A 22,130-nucleotide genomic window follows, 5' to 3' on the forward strand; every position below is an offset into this window, starting at 1 on the left:
AATCAGGCTATCATTTGCCATTATATTTTTCCTTTCGTTTTTGTGTTGCTAGCACAAAAATACTCAATGAAATCGATGGATGGCTACAGTATGCCGCCTGCTCGTGCTCTGTCTGTACAACCCTACAAGATATCTCCATTTCCCACTGTTCTTTGCTGCCAAGGTTTTCTTTTTGCTGTTGGTGATGTCACCTCTTTAAATGGCAAACACATGGATGAGGAGAACAACGTTCTACAGTATATGACCACACGTTCAAGAGCTCAGCTTTGACAGGTGGCGTGCAGGCAGAACGGACAGAAGAGAAAGAAAAGAGAGCTACACTTTACACAAAAGTGCTCAGAATAGAACAGCGCTTGTGTGCTACAGTGTGTGTCTGTGTATCCTGTGAGTGTGTGTGTGATACAGTACTTCCCTTGTTCCATTCCGGTTGTTGCGGCGTGGTTCAAATTATTAATAATTGCGGTGCAATTATAGTGAACAACTGGCCTCACGTTATACAGTATGTGTCACTGGTGCTTTTTTAGGAAAACAGGTAGACCGGCCTGAACTGCAGTCGGCGATGTGGCTGACTTAAAGATGGAGTGCCGTGATCCCCCCCCCCCTCTGTCTGGGACTTGCCTGTTTCTGATGCATATGTGACGGAATAGGCTATATTGTGGGTGTGTTTTGCAGGTGGATTCAATGATGACAATATGTCTTACCTTCAGGAGCAGTGTGCTATGCTCAGTGCAAGGTTGTGCTGGTAACTTTCACATTTGCGCTTTTCCAAGTGCTCAAAGCACTTTACAATGGTTCTTTCATTCATACATTTGGAGGTGAAGCGGCGACCAGTCGACGCCAGAGTCCTCACTTCCCACATTCACACACCAGGGATCATTGGACGACCTGCTCTACCTCCTGAGCCACAGCCGCCCCATCAACTACGATCGCAATAGTTGCTCGGCTTAAGGGTGCACCAAATTGACATTCAGTTGGATAGAAATTTTAACATTCGCAATTCGTTATCAGACCTAAATTTACCCTTCAACTTCTTGTTTATGTCACAAATTATTGGCTGTACAGATTGTGAAGAAAATGATTTGGGGATTGATGCTTTGATGCTAAACGGTGTGGTAATTTCCAAGATTAACTGCAGGGAAACATACACAGACAGGGTGAATGCAATATCTCTGGACCTGGCTTGTGGCCTCGCAGAGATAACAATTGCGTGAAAAGCTGAAAACACAGAACAAAGGCTTTATTCTTTATGTTTTAAGAGAGGAAACCTGTAATCTTACATAATTTAGAGATTGGGTTTAAAGAAAAAAGAAACGATCCAGGTACTCAAGGTTAAAATGAGGAGGATAGCCTTTATTAAATGAAAAAGGCAACTATCCTTCTTGACCTGATGAAACATGTTGCCAGTTGCCTTTTTAATTTAATCAGGCTACCCTCCTCATTTTAACTTTGAGTGCCCGGATCATTTCTTTTTTCTTTATGCCTTGATCCCTTTTGATGTGTGAGACTGTGAGCACCTTTTTATCTCCGGCCGAGCACCTCGTTAGTTTTTTCTTTTTTTCTTAGAGATTGGGTTAATTGTTCCCTTTAATCCATAACATTTGTTTGTATTTCCTTTATTTTCTTTCCATTGAGTGATTCACTTTATTTTTCACATTTTCTCGCACGAATGAACTACCAGCTAAAATTGGCATTTTGTAGAACTGTCACTGTGAGTCACTGAATCCTTCCGTTAACTGGAGTTCGGGATGAGTGGGCTTCCAGAGAAATGTGTGGCAGTTACGCTGAAGTTAAATGGAAAGCACAATGCATGACTTGAACAGAATTTTTAAATGGATCAAATGGATCAAATGCCATCATCTTTTTTTCTTGCATAGTTTTTTCTTGTTCCTGTTTCCTTCACCCCCGACTTCCTCCCTCCCTTGCTTCCAAAAAAGTACCAATACTCCATCCATCCATCCATCTTCAACCGCTTATCCGTAGTCGGGTCGCGGGGGCAACATCTCCACCAGAGTTCTCCAGACTTCCCTCTCCAGAGCAACATTAGTGACTTCCTCTTGGGGGATTCCGAGACGTTCCAAGGCCAGTGAGTCGATGTGTTTCCTCCAACTGTGCCTTGGTCTGCCCCGGGGTCTCCTCCCAGTGGGACGTGCATCGAGGACCTCCCTAGGGAGGTGCCCAAGAGGCATTCTAACCAGATGCCCAAACCACCTCAGCTGGCTCCTTTCCAGGCGAAGGAGCAGCGGTTCTACTCCGAGTCTCTCTCGTGTGACTGAACTTCTCACCCTATCTCTAATCTATCGCCAGCCAACCGTCGAAGAAAACCCATTTCGGCCGCTTGTATTTGCGACCTTATTCTTTTGGTCATTACCCACACTTCATGACCATAGGTGAGAGTAGGAACGAAGATTGCTCGGTAGACGGAGAGCTTTGCCTTCTGGCACAACAGTGACGAAATGTACTTGAGTAAAAGTACAAATGTATTGGCAGGAAAATCCAGCCACAATCCCCCATCCTCGGTTCATGTGCACGCGGTCTTTAGTGACTTTATGGCTCATATTGGGATAAAGTACCATGTTCGAAGGTTAATAAAACATTAATTTGAGATGCCACTAACCAAAAACAATGATCTGATCGCTAGTATAGCTCTGTGACCCTCAGTAGAACACAGGCAATTATTACATTCGGTTCAGACATGACAACACGAGCTCATTTCTCTTTCCATTTCTCTGGCACTTTCCACCTACCGCCTCCTATGTTAACCGGCGTCCAAAGAGTTAAATTACTCTTTCTTTTTTGGCTTAATGCTTTATTTGTTTACTTAATCCCTGCCCAAGTCTGTCAAATGTCTGTTGGCAAATGAAAACGTTGTGTGTGAGGCCGCTGGGAAATCGGACCAAGACAGAAATACATACGAGCACTTGGGAACGGACACACACATTGGATTCTGCTACAGAGGCTGAGGACTAAAAATGTAATTTTAAAGAATGACTGTCTGGCATCTGTGAAATACATTATAGAGCCTCTTATCAACTTAAAATGTGGTTCACTGGAATTCTCTGCGACCAGAAGAGTCCCCTCTTCTGATGGCTACTTTGGATGATCTACTTCTTCTGTCGTCCTAATAATATGCATCAGAAGATTGAATGTGACTTCTACTCCTTTTGCAACATCTATCCAGCCTATCCAGTCAACATTACCACAAGAAAATGTGAATTAAGCAATAAATTACGTTTGATATGAAATAAAATATGTCCTCTGGGAGACAGTTGGATCATATTCCAATCATGATGTCACAAAAAGCACACAAGTTTTAAACTATAAAACCAAACGGTAAAAAAAAAGATGGAGAGAGAACAGGAGACAAAGGTTAGATGGATGAGGCTCATTAAACACGCTAGGCCCCATGGGTACGTTCTCCTCTGAACCGTTCTCTTATTGTGAAAGTTTTTATTATGACTGTAAAGTTTTCTACCTCCCCAAAGGAGGAAATGCCTTTCACTGTCAGTGAGTCTGTGGTGATGCAAACATCACCATTTTGGTCAGTGGATTTTCATCCTTATTTTGGCTTGAGTGCATGACTCCATAGCAATATCAGAATGTGTGACCGCACAAACAATTAGCTTAGTCATGTCATTATGTGAATCTGCAGACATGAGGCCACAAGTTCCTTCACCATATTAGATAGGGACTCAATTTCTCTTAAAGGAGCATTCAGTGATTTGGGTGATTTGGAAAACCCCCCGGTCCGCCCCGGTAACAAGATGTGCACAAGGGAAGAGAGAGAGAGAGAGAACTATGTCTCTATTGTAAGAGATGGGCAACATATTTATAGTACAGAACAATGCAAACAAGACCAAGGATACAATGCACAATGAGAGATAATGATTGAGGTTCAGAGCTGGTCTCCTGCGGAACATGAAGTGTGATGAATCATTCTATAATGAGTCCAGAACCCTTGTGAAATCAAGAACCACGACAGCTCTCTCTGTGTGTGTGTCTGTGCGTGTGCGTGTGCGTGTGCGTGTGTGTGTGTGTGTGTGTGTGTGTGTGTGTGTGTGTGTCTGTGTGTGTGTGTGTGTGTGTGTGTGTGTGTGTGTGCACGTGCACGCGCACGCCTTTGCCTGTGAGTGAGTATGTGCCATGTTGTCCCTGCAGTCTGTCTCAGTAAACATTTTCATGTTTCCAGCAGTTTCGCGCTCTGCATTCGCCTCTCTCCTGAGAGGAAAACTTGGAATTGAAAAATGGCGGACGAGGCAGATAGATATATATTTATAGTTTGTCTGTAAAGACAAGAAAAATGTTGTCGGCTGGACGGACGGATAGATGGACGGATCTGGATGGATGGATGGAAACCTGAGAGCTGACCAGCACAACCACAGTCTTATACTGTTTATAGCCATAGATGAGTGATGTACTGATGTTAGTCTGGCCTCCACAGAGCCTATACTCAGCTCTGAGCTGATACATGTCTATGGAGACCCAAAACCAAAGAATATTTTGTTGTTGTTGGATAAGATTTTGTCCACAATTCAACTTGAATTGATCTTGGTACCATGGGAGAGATAACAGCCAAACGTTGATCAAAATAACAATTCTTCTACATTCTCTAATTGTTTAGACTTTGATCTTCTTCCCCCCTGGGGGCCCCGGTGCAGTGATACGGTTGCACTGTCGATATTTTTGACGAACAACGAATATCGTCAATTCAAGTCAATCTAACAGCAAATAAACTTTGACTATTTCAGCAGCGTTTGGCAGCAAACACAACGAGATACAGTATTTGTGAGTATGTTTTTTTTAAGTGTGTTCTTGATGACTGCGGGAGTTTGTGCAGGTCAATGAAACACGGCCAACTCTCAAAGACATCATGGAAGAAACAGTCCAAACGAAATACACAAAACACTGGCAGTCACAGTCAATAGAACACCATTGGTACACTAGCAAATCTGTTTTAAGTAATGCCGTTGCAACATTGCCTTCGAGCAACAGGGATGTCGATTGGCAACTGGATAAACGTTCAAATAATATACTGAAAAGACGAAGAAGTCAAATATGTGTGGCGCTTTGTTTTGTTTACTACCGGAAATGTAAACAGAGCAAAGAAACTAAAATGTAAAAATGAAAAACAAAAAACAGTTTAATTCCAAAATGAGATATCCACTTTGAAAAGCACTCTTACAGAATGGTTGCTTACATAAATGAAGCACACAATGGGTTCCTATTGAAGTGATGAGTCATCGTAAGACCATGAATTATAAGGACTGCATGGTTTTTTAAGTTTCTTTTTTTTTATATATTGAAATTCAGATATCTTTTTTTTACCATAATATTGGATGTATAAATATCATTCAGTATTTGATTCTTATAGGCATTATTTGCACCAAACACTACACTGCCTAAAAGCAATGTTTGTTTATCATGACTTCAATACCCATACTTACATTTCAACATGTGAGTCCGTCCATGTAATTTATGGTTGCTCGGTGATAGAATAAGACATTTGTTGTGGGCGGCAAGCTGGCGATGCCTTGGATGACCTCGAGACCCCCTGTCGTCACGCAGCAACGCCGGCAGCCAGCCTCGGCTGCCCGCCAGAAGAAGAAGAAGGGCCCACGAGCTGAGGGACACCGACGGACGGACAGGCCCCCCACCCAGCTGGCTATCTCCGAGCGAGCAATGGAACCTCTGGGTTCCCCATGCCACCCGTCGAAGCGGAGAGGTACGGACCGGACAGGCCATTTCGGCCTGACGCATACCCAGGGCCCAGAGGCCTTTCCCTCTCTGCCGCTACCGGCCCAGCCAGTATACTACAACCCTGGGCCAGCCCGCGGGCCATATCTGAACGCCCACGGCCGCCATTAGTGATAATGGACGAGATGCTGAAAGGATTTGACACCTTATATAGTGTTGACCATTAAAATGCAATTTTCCCCATTTGTTACAACTGTATTAAATAACTTGTGTTTTATATTACATATATATATATATATATATATATATATATATATATCCATAATACAGTGATCTGATCGTTGTATGGCAGTTGAAGGGTTTGTGCTTGTGTCATGTGTAAGTGTGATAACCATATGCATTCACCTTTCTATATTATTGTAGACACAGTATATTATGTGGCTTCCCTAGTAAACTGAACAAGATGGCCTTGGCCTGAGCCGACTGCTCGTGGGGTTACCCTCGGGCAAAAGAGAACTTGAGGACAGAGGCGCATGCACGTGCGGGCTCGCTCGTGCACTCGGCTCTATGACGCTATGTTTTCTAAGTTGATATCAGCAAAGACCCCAGATGCGATTTTTTGGCTAAAACTGCATATCTGTTCTGTTTCTCTCTCTCATTTTTCTGAATTAAATACTCTTTTTTTCATATCGTCTTCATTTATGTAATTTCGTGCCATTCCTGTGCCGACCTCAATAGTTATAACTTTTTGATCACTTTTCCCTGGAATTCCCTGCTATTCTCGTTTAACCCTTCGACTCCCGGGCCCCACCAGGGCCTTGAGTGAATGGTCAGACAAGACAGAGAATGACATGGTACTAACGTCCGCACAGCCTGCAGACAACAGATCTTACACACAGTAAAAAAGTGTCCATATATGTCATCCGTCTTGTGTATATTTTAGTCCTGGGCATGACGTTAAACTGTTCCGTTCGAGAGGATCGGCGACCCTCGAATGTAAACAGCCATGAAAGGAAACTATGGATCATTACATTAAGGGCCCCTCTATAGGCTGAGCGGCCGTTAAGGGAGATAGAACAAAAGAAAGGGAGTGTGTAGTAGAAGCCTTCATTGGTGTGAGTGTCTCTGGGCTCTGAGTCAACTGTATAAACATAATATGCATACTTCATATGATGTTCAGTAGAGGAATCCCACATCATACACATAAGTGTGAGATAGTGTGAGACAGTTATCACGACTGTAGATTTTCACTACAGTAAGTCATTGCTGAGACAGATTAGAAGACGGGTAGAAAGCCCTAATCGGGGGACTGACGTTTTACCGAGGTTAGGCGAGAGGGGGCCGGGGTCGAAGGTCGACACCAACGGAGGGCCGGTGCTCTCTCTTTACAACATGTCACCATTTCAAATTGGGAGCATTATCTTTGAAGTGTTGGCTGTCTGGCTTGTGCAGCCCCTTCCTTGCTTGGTTGTGTAAAACTTTCACTGTTCACTGTTCAGGTGAATTTGTCAACTTCAAGACATTTTTCTTTCTTGTATCTTCCTTCGATGTCACTATTTCCCAAACAGTGAGCCGGGACCCATTTGTGGGTCACGGGCCAATTTTTGTAGGTCACGTAAAAATCAAATTTGGGGATTTTTACGCGTTGTGTGCTTGTAGATCTGGTATTTTCACTAGTTTGGGTGCCGAGCAAACGTCTAGTCTCTCTTTTGGGTCTCTAACACTCCAAACGTCTAATCTCTCTTTTGGGTCTCTAACACTCCAAACGTCTAATCTCTCTTTTGGATCTCTAACACTCCAAACGTCTAATCTCTCTTTTGGGTCTCTAACACTCCGCAAGCTGCCTTTTAGAATAACGCTCTGCCCGGAAAGTTATATTATGAACACTAGTCCAATATGAACAAAGGAAAATGTTTCTGAAAACTAAAATGAAGACTCTACAATGAATTAATCTGCTGTACATTAATGTTTATATGCCATGATGGATGCTCAAAACCCATGCGTAATCTAAACCCCTTTCATCGTACATTATATGGCACATCATTGGCATGTGTCTGCACAATATGTAGTAAACATTCTTTACCAAACCCACGGTCACTGTCCACGTCCACAATAGAAAGAGATGTCCACAAGAGAAAAATATATATAATATAACCTCCATTAACATTCTGTATCTTTATCAATGTATGTATGTGTATGTTAAAATAGATTTTTAGAGTCACTTTTTATACTGTGGCTTGTACTGGTTACTGTATGCTCCCTACAGTATGTAGTACTCCAAAGACCAGTTCTTTTACCAGGGTATTTTACCAGGGGTATGGATGAAGAACACAAGCAAAGTGCTTACTCATAGTTATTTTTTTTTTTACAACAGATAAACTCTTCTACAATTCACATGTTTGTGTTTCCCAATGTCACTCATGTATTCTCAAGTCCATATACTATAGCTGATATGTTTTATAACATCACATGGTGCTCCATAGCTGCAACAGGTGTCAGAAGTGTTGATGTTGTTTTGTTACTATCCAAAGCACAAACTGGTTTTCAACTATATGGATTTTCTCAGGTGGTTTCCCTGAAAATGGCTCTGCACACTGGGAGCTGTGTGTAATGATCTCCACCAGACAAAATCTCCAAATTGTTTGCCTCATTCAGTTCCTGCGTCGCTTACACTGGTCAGTCAGGGTGTACGGTAGCTGGACCACGACTCCGGATATGCAGTCAGGTTGTAATTTAGTCTGTGTCATCCCCAAAGACACAATGTTGGGAGGGAGGAACCAAAAGGACCCGTAAGGGTCTATTTGGTTGGTGGATACCGTACAGAATCGGTCTCTGTGTTTGCATGTATGTGGAAATGAATATAGTATAGGCAGACTCTAGACCAGATCTGGGCACTGAACAGTAAGTCACAGGTACTATGAATATAGTATAGGCAGACTCTAGACCAGATCTGGGCACTGAACAGTAAGTCACAGGTACTATGAAAAGCCTATTGACATAAGTTTCAGTGTGGCAAAAGCTTAAAAGATGCCTTCAAAAGTAAACAAAGCCCTGCAGCCAGAAAAAACCTTCAAAAGACAAAAACCAATAGTTTCCCTCCTATATACAGGTTTAATGTTTGTTTTTAGTTCAATGTTTGTTTTAAAGACGCCATTGACAACGAAGGGAATAATTACGTCATCTTGTCCCTAACACATTAACAATAAAAATAATTTAATGTTTGTGTTTGCACCGTTTGTTTTACATCACCATTACATCAACTAATCAACATCAGTTAGACTTTAATATATTAGCGCCCCTCACTTCACACGGGTGTGATTTTTTTGTTTTTTGATGGCTACAACCAAAAACCTTTTGAAGAACCACAACAAATATCAATATTTATAAAAATGGCTCCACTGTTGAAGGGTCTGCCGTCCACTAGGGGCAGTATATCTTTAGCTTTCCTGTTCTGTGAGTGAAGAAGAGAGCCATTTTGTTTGTTGTCAGTTTCATGTTCATTCAGAGATGCATGTTGTGCTGGTTGGAGGTTCTTCACCTAATAATTGTAAGTTTATAGTTTATGCCTCTTTCTTTTGTTTACACTCTTATGTGAGTAACTGTTTGCTTTGGCTTATACTTTTTCTTGTGATAATTAGCCTACTTATTTTAGTTAATGTTTTCCTTGATTGTTTGTTTATACTGCAGGGCTTCTTCATCTTTGTCATTAAAGAAACAATTTGACATTGAGGAGTGTATTTCTTCAACTGTTACTTTCACCTCGACTCGCTCGCCTCGGCTCCCCACTCATCTGGCGATGCCATGCCACACCTTCCTCCCAGCACCCACTGACCAGTGACCACCCCTTCCCTCCCTCACCACACTAGCCCATTAAGACCCGAGGACGCATCTGTGTCACCTTAGCTTTTAACCACCTTAGTTTAAACTTTTAAACACCTTAGTTTAAACTCATAGCACGGCACCAATTAAGTGCCGCGCTACCAGCTTGTAGATTTGCTTTAAAAAAAAAATATTTCAATCTTTGAATATTCTTTCCCAGCAATAGTTTTTAACTCAAATATTTGCTTATTGGGGGTCCCTGGAACATCATACTGTATTTTCAGATGTGTGTCTGCGGCCAAATATCATTTTTGGGCTCCTTGACATGAAATAGTTTGAGAACCACTGATATAGAAACACAGTTTTTTTTCTGCAGAAAACTGTCCTGATTCAGAAGACATTCGTGCGCTAGACCATGCCCTCGCTCCGCTTGCTCCTCCACACCACCAGTGCCGTTATGAGGAGGGTGACCAGGACGGGGACCACGATGAAGGGCCCCAGGATGCGGTTGGGCGGGTCCCTGAGGAGCCGGCCGGACATGGAGCAGTCGCGGAAGTAGTGCGTGTGGAGGCGGATGAAGAACTCGTCCACCAGACGGTTGGGCCAGAAGCAGCCGAGCTTCAGTGCCACCAGGTATGTGCAGTTGGTCAGCTCACTGTAGGGCCTGGAGGGGTGGATGGAGAGAAGATGGTTCATTAAAATAACACACCATGTCTGATTGGCTGATTGATCTAGGGCGCTGTTTTACAAACACTGGGTTGGGACCCATTTGTGGGTTTTTGGCGGTATATATATTTTTTGGGATGTGCCGATGAGACATTTTCGTCTAATCTCTCTTCTTGGTCATACGACCTGAAAAGTTTGCTAACCACTGATTTAGGGTACATAGTAAACTACCACTACCACTGAATATTCCAACTCCATCTGTGTAGAAAGTGGGCTATTGGCTTTAAGAGCCCAAACTCGTACAGAGGAATGATGAAACTGCAACGCTGTGTCCATGATGTTTCCGTTTCATGGCTGTGCATGACCTCACGACCAGTTGCAGAGTCTGCAAGTGCGTCACTTCCACACATTCCTACATGTGCCGATTTCAAAGGAGTGAATCGAAATGGGCCCAGTGCTCCAGAACACAGCGATTGCACAAGACAAGCTCAGTTGTTCTACATTTGAAGTTTCTCATGATGCAGTACTGTATGTCCCTGACGTCTGATAGGCAGCAGTACTGAAGAAGGGTCCTTATCCCCAGCGGTCTTCCCCTTGCAATGACATTGAGGACCTTTAGAAGTCTGTTTTTTTTTAAATGTTTTTAATTGGTGTGCATTGAAACATTTTGTGAACAGATTTAATTTAAATGTCTGGGTTCCCACCTACTCACTTAGGGTTGACATGTCACACCTGCAGTGACAGGAGGGGCACCAAAATGTGGTGATTTGATTCGATAATGCATGGGGGCACTATGAAAGTACAACCCTTTGTGTACACTGTATGTTCACATGACCTGATGAAGATCATATAGATCGAAACGCGTCAGATTTCTCGATAAAGAAAGTCTTTTTGTACCTGTGGTGTGCGGGCTCCATCCATCATCCACCAATTTCACTGTAACATCGCCATGCTGGAGTGACCTTTAGTGTGAGTGAGCCAGTGGCCGAGATTTTGGGTATTGGAATTCAGCTATAGAGTCCAGTGCAGTTAATGTATTTGTTGTATTTGTTTTTGTTATTCTCCATACCTATGTTTGATTACTTACACTCTGCTCCAGCCTTACTGTCTTGAGAAGTACAGTAAGGATTGGTTTGATTTTTGAAATGTTACGTAGGTGATAGAAACAGGACTGGGTGACCTTATTTACATGCAGGACTCAAAGTTTATACGGTAATCAAAGAAGACACCCAGATTTTTGGCGGAATCATTTATGTTAGATGCCAATGGGCCTAGTGAGAGCCGAATGACGTTGGCAATACTTTCAGGGTCCATGACTAGGATCTCTGTTTTATCTGCATTAAGCTGTAAAAAATGTTGAGCCATCCAATTGTTGATTCCTATTCAACAGTCAACTACGGTATTGCGTATCTAAGTTCTAACCCATGTGCTGAAATAAGATAATGTGTTCTTATCAGTTAATCAAGCCAGCCTGTTTAAACAATGAAAAAAAAATCTGATCTGATCCATTTTCAGCCTGGAGCACTATTTCACCTAATATATGACTTAATGAGGGAAAAGGTTAACTTTGCATAGATGCAAAGTGTTTCTGTTCAAGTATGTGATTGGATTAGTGCATGCTTTCCTTCTCATGAGGTGTATTTTTGGCACAAGATTTCAAAATGCCAAGAGAATTGTATTTGAAATGTAGTGGAGTAGAAGTAAATGTAAGACATTTAGTCAACATTGTTATCCAGAGCGACATAGTATGAGTTCAGATTAAGTGCAATGAACCAACTCGTTACTGTTTAGTAAAGTGTGTGTGGGTGTGTGCACGCGTGTGCGAGTGTGAGGGCGTTTGCGTGGGTGTTTGGGTGTGTGCGGGTGGGTGTGTCCATGCACGCTGTAAAAATAATGAGAATAGAATGAGCAGATTTTCAGTAGGCAGACCAAATTACTGCATGTTTCTTGTGAGGGTACCTACCCTAGGGGACTCGGGGGGGTCATATTACTTTTAATCTGATACTGTACTAATGCAGTTCCTCAGGTATTTGATAATGTGTGAAAATGAACTAGTGAAATGAATTAGTTTTAGTCTCTTCTGTCTGTGAACTGTTTGCACAACTGAATGATGACATGCTAAATCTGTGTCTATAGTATTGTGATAGCCTACTGGTACTTGGCCACATTCAAATGCAGCTCAGATTTGCTTCCTTTTGGGAAATAGCATCGGTCTTGCATTGTTGGTGTTTCCGTTGGCCTTCCTTACGTCCATTGTGAAAAATGTAATAGTAGTAATGTTTTGTATTGAGACACATTAAAGTTAACCCGGGGCAAATTCTGTTCTGCAATGTAACCCTTATCAGATAAAAAATAATAATAATCACAACGTGCACACTGCCTTTGAACCTTTTCAACACAAGAGTGAATCATCTCTCTGAGGCGGACTTACTGATCCAGTAGCCTGCCCCAGCCAGTGTGATGTCTGGCCTAGAAGGGCGGATTAAAATTATTGGTTCACCGATCTGTGCCCCCGCCCCCCCTCCTCTCCCCTGTAGAACACAGCGGAGAATACTGACGTCACAGAATTTGGAGCGATGTTATTGGTTAGCGAAATTCAAGGTTCACTCCCACTCCTAGACCAGAGTTCCTGTCTCATTCGCCCAGGCTTTTTTTCTTTTCTTTTGAAAACAAAACGCCTGCAGTAATCGTCATGGGGGCGCCCCTCCTCCCCCCGCTAAACCCCCCCCCCCCCCCCCCCCCCCCCCCCCCGCCACAACGGGGAAAAAAGTAGTTTTTTTTTCTTTCCCCCCTAAACCCACACGTTTAGGGTTTAGTTTAGGTTCTAGTAAACACTTATTTGTAACACTCTTTAAACGTGTCACAGTGTTTAGATTATAAGAGCATGTTTGTTTAAATGCCATGATTGCAGCACTGAGTCATCTGTACATATTCAGGTCTAATTCATCATGGGGGCTCGAGCCCCGTCGCCCCCACGTAGTCTTCGTCACTGTTTACAGGGTTTACCTCATTGAGTATTTCACAACCAAACATTGGCAGTCAGCAGTAATTTTGTCTACAGATATAATTTTGGAATGAAACTTTGAAAATATGCAAAACCATGTAATTCTACAGCCTCTGGTGCATGGCACTACACATACAACATAAAGGAGTTACGTTTGTATTTGTTGCAATGACTGCAATGCAAGCACAAAGTGGAAAGATCTTTCTTTGGCATCCATTATCCAACATCGTCAAATCGGGGACTGCCCATAAGTCCGACTTCCCGTTAGTCCGACCTATCACAACATTTGTTTAGAGATTAAATAAACCACTCTCTTTGCTTTGATTTTTATGTCTCAACTTCCTCCTGTGTAATTGCTCTAACTGCAACTCAGAATAAAGGTCATTATTTAGCTCATAACTCCAGTAAAAACGGAATTGGATTTCTGTCATCTTAGATCAATCTTAGATCTCACTCTCCCTCTTCCTGGCTCTGTAATGTTGCTTATCCACTTTTCAGGCTACTGTTTAGTTAACTTCCTTATTGTCTCCACCAGGCCGAAGGCATGGGGAGAGAGCATGTTTTGCACTCCGTCCGTGTGTAGCGAATCTCCGGCACCGTTAACCCGGTCGATGCCAAACTTTGCACACACACTCCCTGGATGCCAACGATGAACCTCTGCCCCAAACTTTTCAGAACGGCCTGTTATAGCAGGCCGACTTTTGTAAAACACATTTTTTTACTCCTCCATATTTTGTCCAAAAATCCCGCAAATCGTAACACAGTATGTCTATAGTCATGTGTTCAAGACGGATCTGTCCGATATTTCATATTCCATCCTGATTGGCTAACATTGGCTTTCAAATTTTGCAGGATTGGCCCGTTTTGAACAAAAAGCCTCAAATCATGAACGCAGTGTGCAATTTACGTGTAATCTTTCACAGACTGTCCTACTAGGCTGAGGAATATTTCCCACCCTTTTCACATTGGCCTGTTATAGCGCCACCAACAGGTGTATTTTTGAGAAGAAATGGCCTTATTATAGCGCCACCAGGAGGCCACAACCTGACCTGCCCTGGTGGAGACATATATATATGTGTGTGTGTGTGTGTGTGTGTGTGTGTGTGCGTGCGTGACACAGCATACCTGCGTGAGTGTGTGCGTGCATGCGGTCATACCCACTCAAAAAGCAGAGAACTACACCATATTTTGCACTAAGATTCTTGGCTGTTTGAGTCCCAATTAACAGTAAAATGCTATTTGCGAGGGTTTGTTCTGTTGTCTGTTCTGTTTCGTTTTTTGTTTTGTTTTGTTTTCAGCCCATGCAGCTGTCTCTTTTGTTTATGCTTGCTCCCACAGTTTCTTGAATTTTTGTTCGACATTTTCCAACAACTTAAGCCCTATTTTGATGAAGTTTTGATGAATTCAGAAAATGTGCCTAAAATAGGCACATTTCATCAGTCATCTGAGATTGTGGAGAGTTAACAAGCATGCATGACTAGTGTGTGTAAAAAAAATACCCCAAATAATTAGAAAGGGGTAAATCTCCCTCTGAAGCCAACGAGCCAGAGCTATTTCTACACTAGCTTGATGTGTGTGTGTGGGAGAGAGGTGGTTTAAAATAATGATTCCTTGAAAAGATAAGTGTCTTTAAAGTGAAGTCTAAAGAAATGGGGAAACCAGTCTAATATGATTTTGTTTTGACAAGATTTTGGAAAGATTTTTAAAAGGGCGTACAGTGGCTCAGGAGTATAGTTACTGGATGTTCGAACCCGGGCTCCCCCAGAGTTAGTGTCGAAGTGTCCTTGAGCAAGACTCTGAACCCCTAATTGCTCCCGATGTGCAGGTTGGAGCCTTGCATGGTGTCCTCCGACATCGGTGTGTGAATTTGTGTGTGAATGGGTGAATAATGCACAATATCTGAAAAGCGCCTTGGATAAAGGCCCTATATAAATGCACCATTTACCATTTACCAAAAGACTACATTAGACTAGAATGGATGGAGTCTTTTAAAAATCTTTCCAAAATCTTGTCAAAACTCTTGTAGTGTATAGGAGGCTGTAGGAGACTCAATTGACCTACATTTGAGTCTCCTACTGGAGACTCAAATTAGCTAAACTAAGCTGGCTACGCAAACAATGTTGCCTTGCAACACAGATACACTAATCGTAAGGAATATGACGCATAAGTGAATGAACACAGTGTGTGTGTGTGTGTGTGTGTGTGTGTGTGTGTGTGTGTGTGCGTGTGCGCGTGCGCGCGCAGGCGCATGCATGCGTGTTATTAGCAAACTTGCCCGAATATTCTTTCACATGTTCAATGCTTTTTGAAATAATTACCTTTTTTAAACGTGATTTTTTTTTTAATACCGGAAGTGGATAGTATTATGCAGTCTACCTCCTGTCCGCTTGCTTGGACCAGGTCAGCCAGTGTGTAGTGAGAAGCACACTCAATGGACCCTGGATCTTTAACTCTATTTTACTCTGTCTCTCTCTCTCTCTCTCTCTCTCTCTCTCGTTACATTATTGTTAAACATCTGCATTACTTAATTTACAAGAAGCCTCCACAATCCTCCTTTTTTTAATCAACGTTTGCCTGTTATCTCTCCTATGGTGTCAACATCTACGTATACAGCATAAAATTGTGGACAAAATGTTTGGGTCTGAGAGGCTAAACCGAATAAATAATGGACCTTGATATGAAAAGGGTTGAAAACCACTGTGCTAGAGGAAAGGCCATGGAGTAATCAAAAGGGTCCATCCTCTGGGGAGTATGAAGATTCACAGCAAATTCCATGCCAATCCGCCCACTAGTCTGTGGTGGATTTCTGTTGTGGGTCTTTCATTCAGACAGACCCGCATTTACATCTTCAGAGCAATGTACAGTAGGGACTATCGAGACAAAAACAGAAGCAAGTTCAAACTAATCTGGCAGTGTATCTTATTAGTTAGTCATATGGTGCCAGGTGGGTATGAGTCATTGCATGAGAAAATGGATGATATACGTACACATGCAGATTGCAGACGCATGCATACAAATGAGTCACATACAGTAGAAACATTGTGACACATCATACAACACAGTATCCGAAGACAGAATTATAGTGTTTTTTCCAAGGCTTTATCCATTAGAAATTGATCATAATTGTATCTTTGGGATAAAAAGACGGGGAAAAAAAAGATAAAATAAAGAAAAAATAAAGTGGGAACATGTCGGGCTCCTTCGCCTATTCACTCCAGACTCCATCAACTCAGCTATTGAGGTTTCTTCAAAATATTGAGAACAAATTTTCTTTTTCTTGGCACGAGGATTGTTGTCTCACAACCATTCAACTGATTTAATGAATAATTGAAATGGAACTTTCTGTCTTTAGCAGACATACTATACAGCTGCTGTGTGCACTTTGTGAAAGTGAGATAAGATGAGCTTTATAAGTCCCCCCTCGTCCCCCCCGAGGGGCAAATTTGTCTTGAGCACACACGCCGTTCCACTCGTGTGCACACAGCCGCCCCCATCACAAACATGCACATTAAATTGCCACTTTATACTGAACTCTGGCACTGACCCCAGATGAAGACATCGACCCAGTGTTGTCCCTCTTGCCTGATTTGTACTTGGTCACACACTGAAAATGGCCAATCTAAAAGCCCACAACTTAGCAGAGTGAAGCTCGTGAGCTTATACAATAGGTTGTCTATTTTCAGTGTGTGAGCGTGACACCAGTGGCCACTGAAATTAATCTTTGAATAACCCTTCAGGCACTCCACATCAAAGAGCTGGACTTATGGCAAAGCCCCTGTGACATAGGCCTGTCCTGGGTGCATAGTGATAACAGCTCTCCATGCCGAAAGCCTAAAGGCCTTTTTAGACGGAGAGCGTGTGACACAGACATTGTCGTCTGGATCAACGACAGGTCTGCTTCAGGTCTGCTCAAGAGGGGCAAAAAAATAAATCAACAATCCAGGACTAGGCAGTCGCACGGCGTGTGCACAAAACAAGCACATGTAAATACTCTTACATTGTCGCCCCTCAACTTCTCCGCACGTCCAAAATAAACGCACGCCTCTCATTGAAAATGAATTACTTCCCGTCTGAAAAGACTAATGGAGGAACAGGATGCCAGTGGACAAGAGAGACAGCATCATGTTGAAGGAACACTGTGTATACTCCAGGTGCAACAACACAAAGTATTGAGCTGAGTCGATCGCAGAAGCAACGAGACTCGTACGTCGCTTCAATAAATTCAAATTGCAACTGTAATTTTCTACTCACGCGGGCACTGGAGTGTTAGCTGCAATATGATGATGAGAGAGGGCAAGGCACAGCGAGGCACGGCACAATAACAATAATTGCTTGAGGGGATTGGTGGTGGTGGTGGTGTGTGTGTGTGTGTGTGTGTGTGGGCGGGGGGGGGTCGAGGATGGAGGGGGGAGAGGGAACACTTATGCTATACCTCAGAAAGGGAGCTCTGAGCCACATGATGAAGCCATCATGATTCATAGTCATAATGTAGCGTGGTTTATTTGTACAATGTTGTCACGCTGTTGGCAAAACCAAGAGAGAATTGAGGATAAAAATATCTTCAAAAGAGGACGGGGCCGTTTACTCTCAAGCCCAAGGCAATGATTTGTGATGCCACTATAGTTGCAACTTTCAACTATTTCCAACATAATCCTAAAAATATGGTTGGCAACGATATCAATTCAGGATTCAGGACAAATGAAGGAGTTAGTGTTGAGTTGTTTCTTGTGGTGCCATCATGCAGATCTTTGTTTTGGGCCTGAGCTGACTCTTCTTCGCACTCCTGACTTCCTGGTGCTTTTTGTGGTCAAAAACTCCATGGATCCATTGTTTAGCCTTATGCATTAGTATTTTCTAAACGTATATGGTTATGAGGTTATCTAATTGTGTTGTATTGTTATATTATTATATCATATTTTGATGATATTTATTATGGACTACTGAGGTGTTACAGTATTGCGCTCAGTATATGAAGTGAGTAGGCCTACTGAGTACTTGATGACTGTGATGATGCAGCATTCTCTCAAGCCAGACTATCTGTTCAACAAAAGGTAAAAGTTGAGAACTGATCTGCTCTTAGGACTGGAAAACATATTCATGAACATTTAAAATATAGTTTTGAATTTCCATTTAGGCTTATCAGCTTGTGCATGTGCTTTGAGTAACTAGGTTACCGATAGGACTTATTTACGTGATCACACAGGCAAAATGGAAAATGGAATTTTCTACTCATTTTGGTAAAATCACACCTGTGTGAACCAAGTGGTGCAACTCCCCTCTCTCTCTCTCTCTCTCAGATTAGCTTTATTATGGATCGCGCATGCGCGCTGCCGTCCACCTCCCATTATACAGGCAGACTAAAAGCTGAATAACTCCTAATCTACGGAGCTCTCCATGGTTTGGTCAATTAGCGCGATTTTCGGAGGTTTTTGCTGATAATCCGGTGGTCTAGATGGAAACATTGGTGCTTTCTAGAGCAAGGATGGCTATATTTTAGCTCGCTAGCATTTACGCTATTTATGTAGCAACAACATCCACACACGGGTGCGGGTGCGTGCGCACACCAAGGTTCAAGGTTCAAGGTTCAAGTTTATTTAGTGTCCCCGAAGGGCAAATTGGGTTGCAGCATAGACAGTACATTAAACAGTACAAACAAACAAACAGTTCACATAGCAGATACCAGAGTACAGAGGCGCACACAACCGTTAAAGTGCAGGCGTTTAAAGTGCTATGCGATAGGTCATAAAAGTGCGTGTGCATAGACATAGGCACGAGATAATACAGTAAAAAGTAAAAAGTGAAAGTGCTCATCATAAGGTTATATCCTCGATCTACCCACAGCAGCATTCAGTGTATGAATAGAGACCGGGACAAAGGAATGTTTGTGCCTGTTTTTTGTGGCACATGGGGCTCGCAAACGAAGGCCGGATGGGAGAAGGATGTACTCTCCGTATAGTGGGTGAGCAGCATCAGATCGGATACACAGAGCTTTGTTAATTACCTGTTTCTTAAAGATCTGGTCTAGGCCGTTCATTTGTGAGCCAATGATTTTTGAGGCCACTTTTACAATTCTCCCTAGGGAATTTTTGTCTCTGATGCAGAGATTACCATACCAACAGATAATGGAGAAAGAAATGACAGACTCGATGTAGGCACTGTAAAACAGTTTCATCAGAGTCTTGTCGACATTGAACTTAGCCAATTTCCTTAGGCAGTACAGGCGTTGTTGACCCTTTTTATGCATCACGTCAGTATTTAGGTCATCAATAACTGTGCCTAGATACTTGTAGCTGGGTACAATATCTACAGTCTGTCCGTTGACAACACTCTTCTGGGGGGATTGAGGGGAACGTCTAAAATCTATGCATAGCTCTTTTGTTTTAGAAACATTAAGCTGCAAGAAGGCGTTGTCACACCAGGATAGAAAGTCGTCTACCACTTGTTCTCATCATTATCAAGCAGGCTGACGATGACCGAGTCGTCAGCGTATTTAATGATGAATCTATTTTGGAAATGGCTAACACAATCGTTGGTATAAAGAATGTAAAGAAAGGCAGATAAAACACAACCCTGGGGCGAGCCAGTAGAAGATGTCAGGAAGCTAGACAGTATTTCATTAACCCTTACACGTTGAGATCTGTTAGTTAAGAAGTCAAGAATCCAGCCCACCAGACAAGGATCTACACCAAAGGAGTTAACCAGTTTATCAACCAAGACATGGGGCTGTATGGTATTAAATGCTGAGGAAAAGTCAATAAAGAGCAGCCTAGCATGGGTTTTACTACCTTCAAGGTGTTTGTGCAGGAGATTCAATAATGTGGCAAGTGCATCTTGAACACACCTTCCAGCCCTATACGCAGATTGGAGGGGGTCCAGTAAGCGCTCAGTTTTTGCCACGAGCTCGGACTTGACTAGTTTTTCAAATTGTTTCATGATCAGGGAAGTTAGAGCAACAGGCCTGAAATCATTGAGCGTTTGGGGCTTATTGCTCTTGGCCACCGGAACTATAGTGGACTGTTTCCAGAGGGATGGCACCTTCTGCTGGAAAAGAGATAGATTAAATATATAATAAAAGATAGGGCCTAGTTGTTCAGCGTTGTTCAAGTCTTTATCAGGTGACCCCCAATATTGTCTGGGCCAGGACTTTTCCCAGGCTTACAGCCTTTAAAGGACTTGATGACACTCTGTTCATCAAAAAAGGGTTTTAAAGGGGGGGCTGACTGCAGACTGTTCCTTAACACACAATGGTTATTGCTGAAGTCATGGACATCGAATCTAGTATAGAAATCATTGAGGCTCTGAGCCAATTGATGATCAGAGGTAAAGTTGGGCAGCTCAACCTTTTTCCTTTCTCCCTCTTTCACCCCTGTAATTGTTTTCATCCCTGCCCAGGCAGAGCCTAGGTTGTTTGATTTGAGTTGAGCTTAAATTTTGTTTTTGTACTTTATTTTACCAGCCCTGACTTCTCTTTTAATTTCTTTTTGCAAATTGCGTAGTTCTACAAGGTTCCCCTCTTAAACTTGTCGGTAATCCGTACGGGAGCATAGACGTTACAACAATAAACAACAGTAAACAGTACAAACAAACAATCCGTCTACTCTGCTGGTCGCTGCGTGTGCAGCGCCCTGTCACCTGTCAGCCTGTACAGCTGCTGCAGCTGCTGCTGTGCGCAGCGCCCTGTCACCTGTCAGCCTGTACACCAGTGCTGCACGCGCACATGCACGGCACTACACACACGGGTGCGGGTGCGTGCGCACACCAGTGGTGCACGCGCACGCATGCGCACACCACTCGTGCTCATTGACGTACCTACGACACAAACAGGTACACGGACATTGCTGCATGTAGAAGTGGTTGCACCACTTAAAAACTGTTAGGTGGAAGCATTTGAAAATTCTCCAGAGCTTGGTAATGTAATACTGTATGATGTCATTTCTGCAGTTACATTCTGATCTAAACACATTTGTTTGTTTCACTGCTGCTATAGAGCACATCAATATATAATAATCAATATCGGTAGAGGGCGCGGGTTCATGTACTTTTTAATTGCATTGTAATCCCCATAGGAGGATTTTAGGTCTGTAAGAACTGTATTTGAAAAATAAACATGTCACCCCGGCCGTTTCACTCATATGGATATATGAAGAATCAACTGACTGAGAGAAAACGCTAATGTTACTGCTGCTGAATTAGTTACCTTTTCGCTAGAAACAGACGGTATCATTTTTGGACCACGATGCTTATATGAGATGATTTTAAGAGATGACCCCATGTTATTCTCCATAGAGAAATTACTTCCGTGAACCGAGGGATGAGCGAGTGATGTCAGGACTTTGACACTCTATTCATTAAAATTAGCATTAAACTTATTTTTTTAGCTGTTTCCTTGTCATGAAGCGAAGGAAAGACGGGAAGTGTGTGTGTGGGGGAAGTGTGTGTGTGGGGGGGGGGGGGGGTGGATTCATGGCAATATTCTGCTCTGGTCATAAATGAAATGTGCAAGGAGAGTGTGTAACCACAGTTGTAACGAAGATGGCTGGACACATTTGGAAATTAGCTCTGAGCATCTTCTTCAACTTCTGAGCGCTTTGGTGTTGACATTCATCAGAGGAGATGTGTTTCTTTTAAAATGAATTAAATTCTTTCCTCGTAAAAACAGAATTATGTTGTGTTTTATTACACTAGTCCTTACCCGTTCTGAATATATGAACAGCAAATATATATATAGTAAATATATATATTATATATACATTTATATATATATATATATATATATATATATAGAATATTAGTGGTCCATGACATGAAAATGTTTGAGAACCACTGCTCTAAAACAACATTGGACAATGATGTTTGACAGTCAGCTATATTGTTGCTTATTGTAGATTTATTTTCGGATTTTCTGACTTGATCTGGCCTGTTAACATTTTCATAGACCTGGTTGCTTGTT

At 42.5% G+C, this 22,130-nt stretch overlaps 1 protein-coding gene across 2 annotated transcripts in view; it reads right to left on the reverse strand.

Moving 5' to 3' along the window:
• Positions 1-9,918: 9,918 nt before the first annotated feature.
• LOC308330709 (receptor activity-modifying protein 1) overlaps positions 9,919-22,130 on the reverse strand; it is a gene marked incomplete at its 3' end in the record, with an annotated part of 46,827 nt that continues 34,615 nt past the window's right edge. For both annotated transcript variants that reach the window (XM_080785685.1, XM_080785684.1), the window contains exon 3: positions 9,919-10,174. In XM_080785685.1, coding sequence (XP_080641811.1) covers positions 9,919-10,174 — 256 coding nt within the window. The remainder of the gene's footprint in view (positions 10,175-22,130) is intronic.

Source organism: Protomyctophum bolini (assembly GCF_963924005.1).
Source record: "Protomyctophum bolini genome assembly, chromosome: 16".
Classification (NCBI taxonomy): domain Eukaryota; kingdom Metazoa; phylum Chordata; class Actinopteri; order Myctophiformes; family Myctophidae; genus Protomyctophum; species Protomyctophum bolini.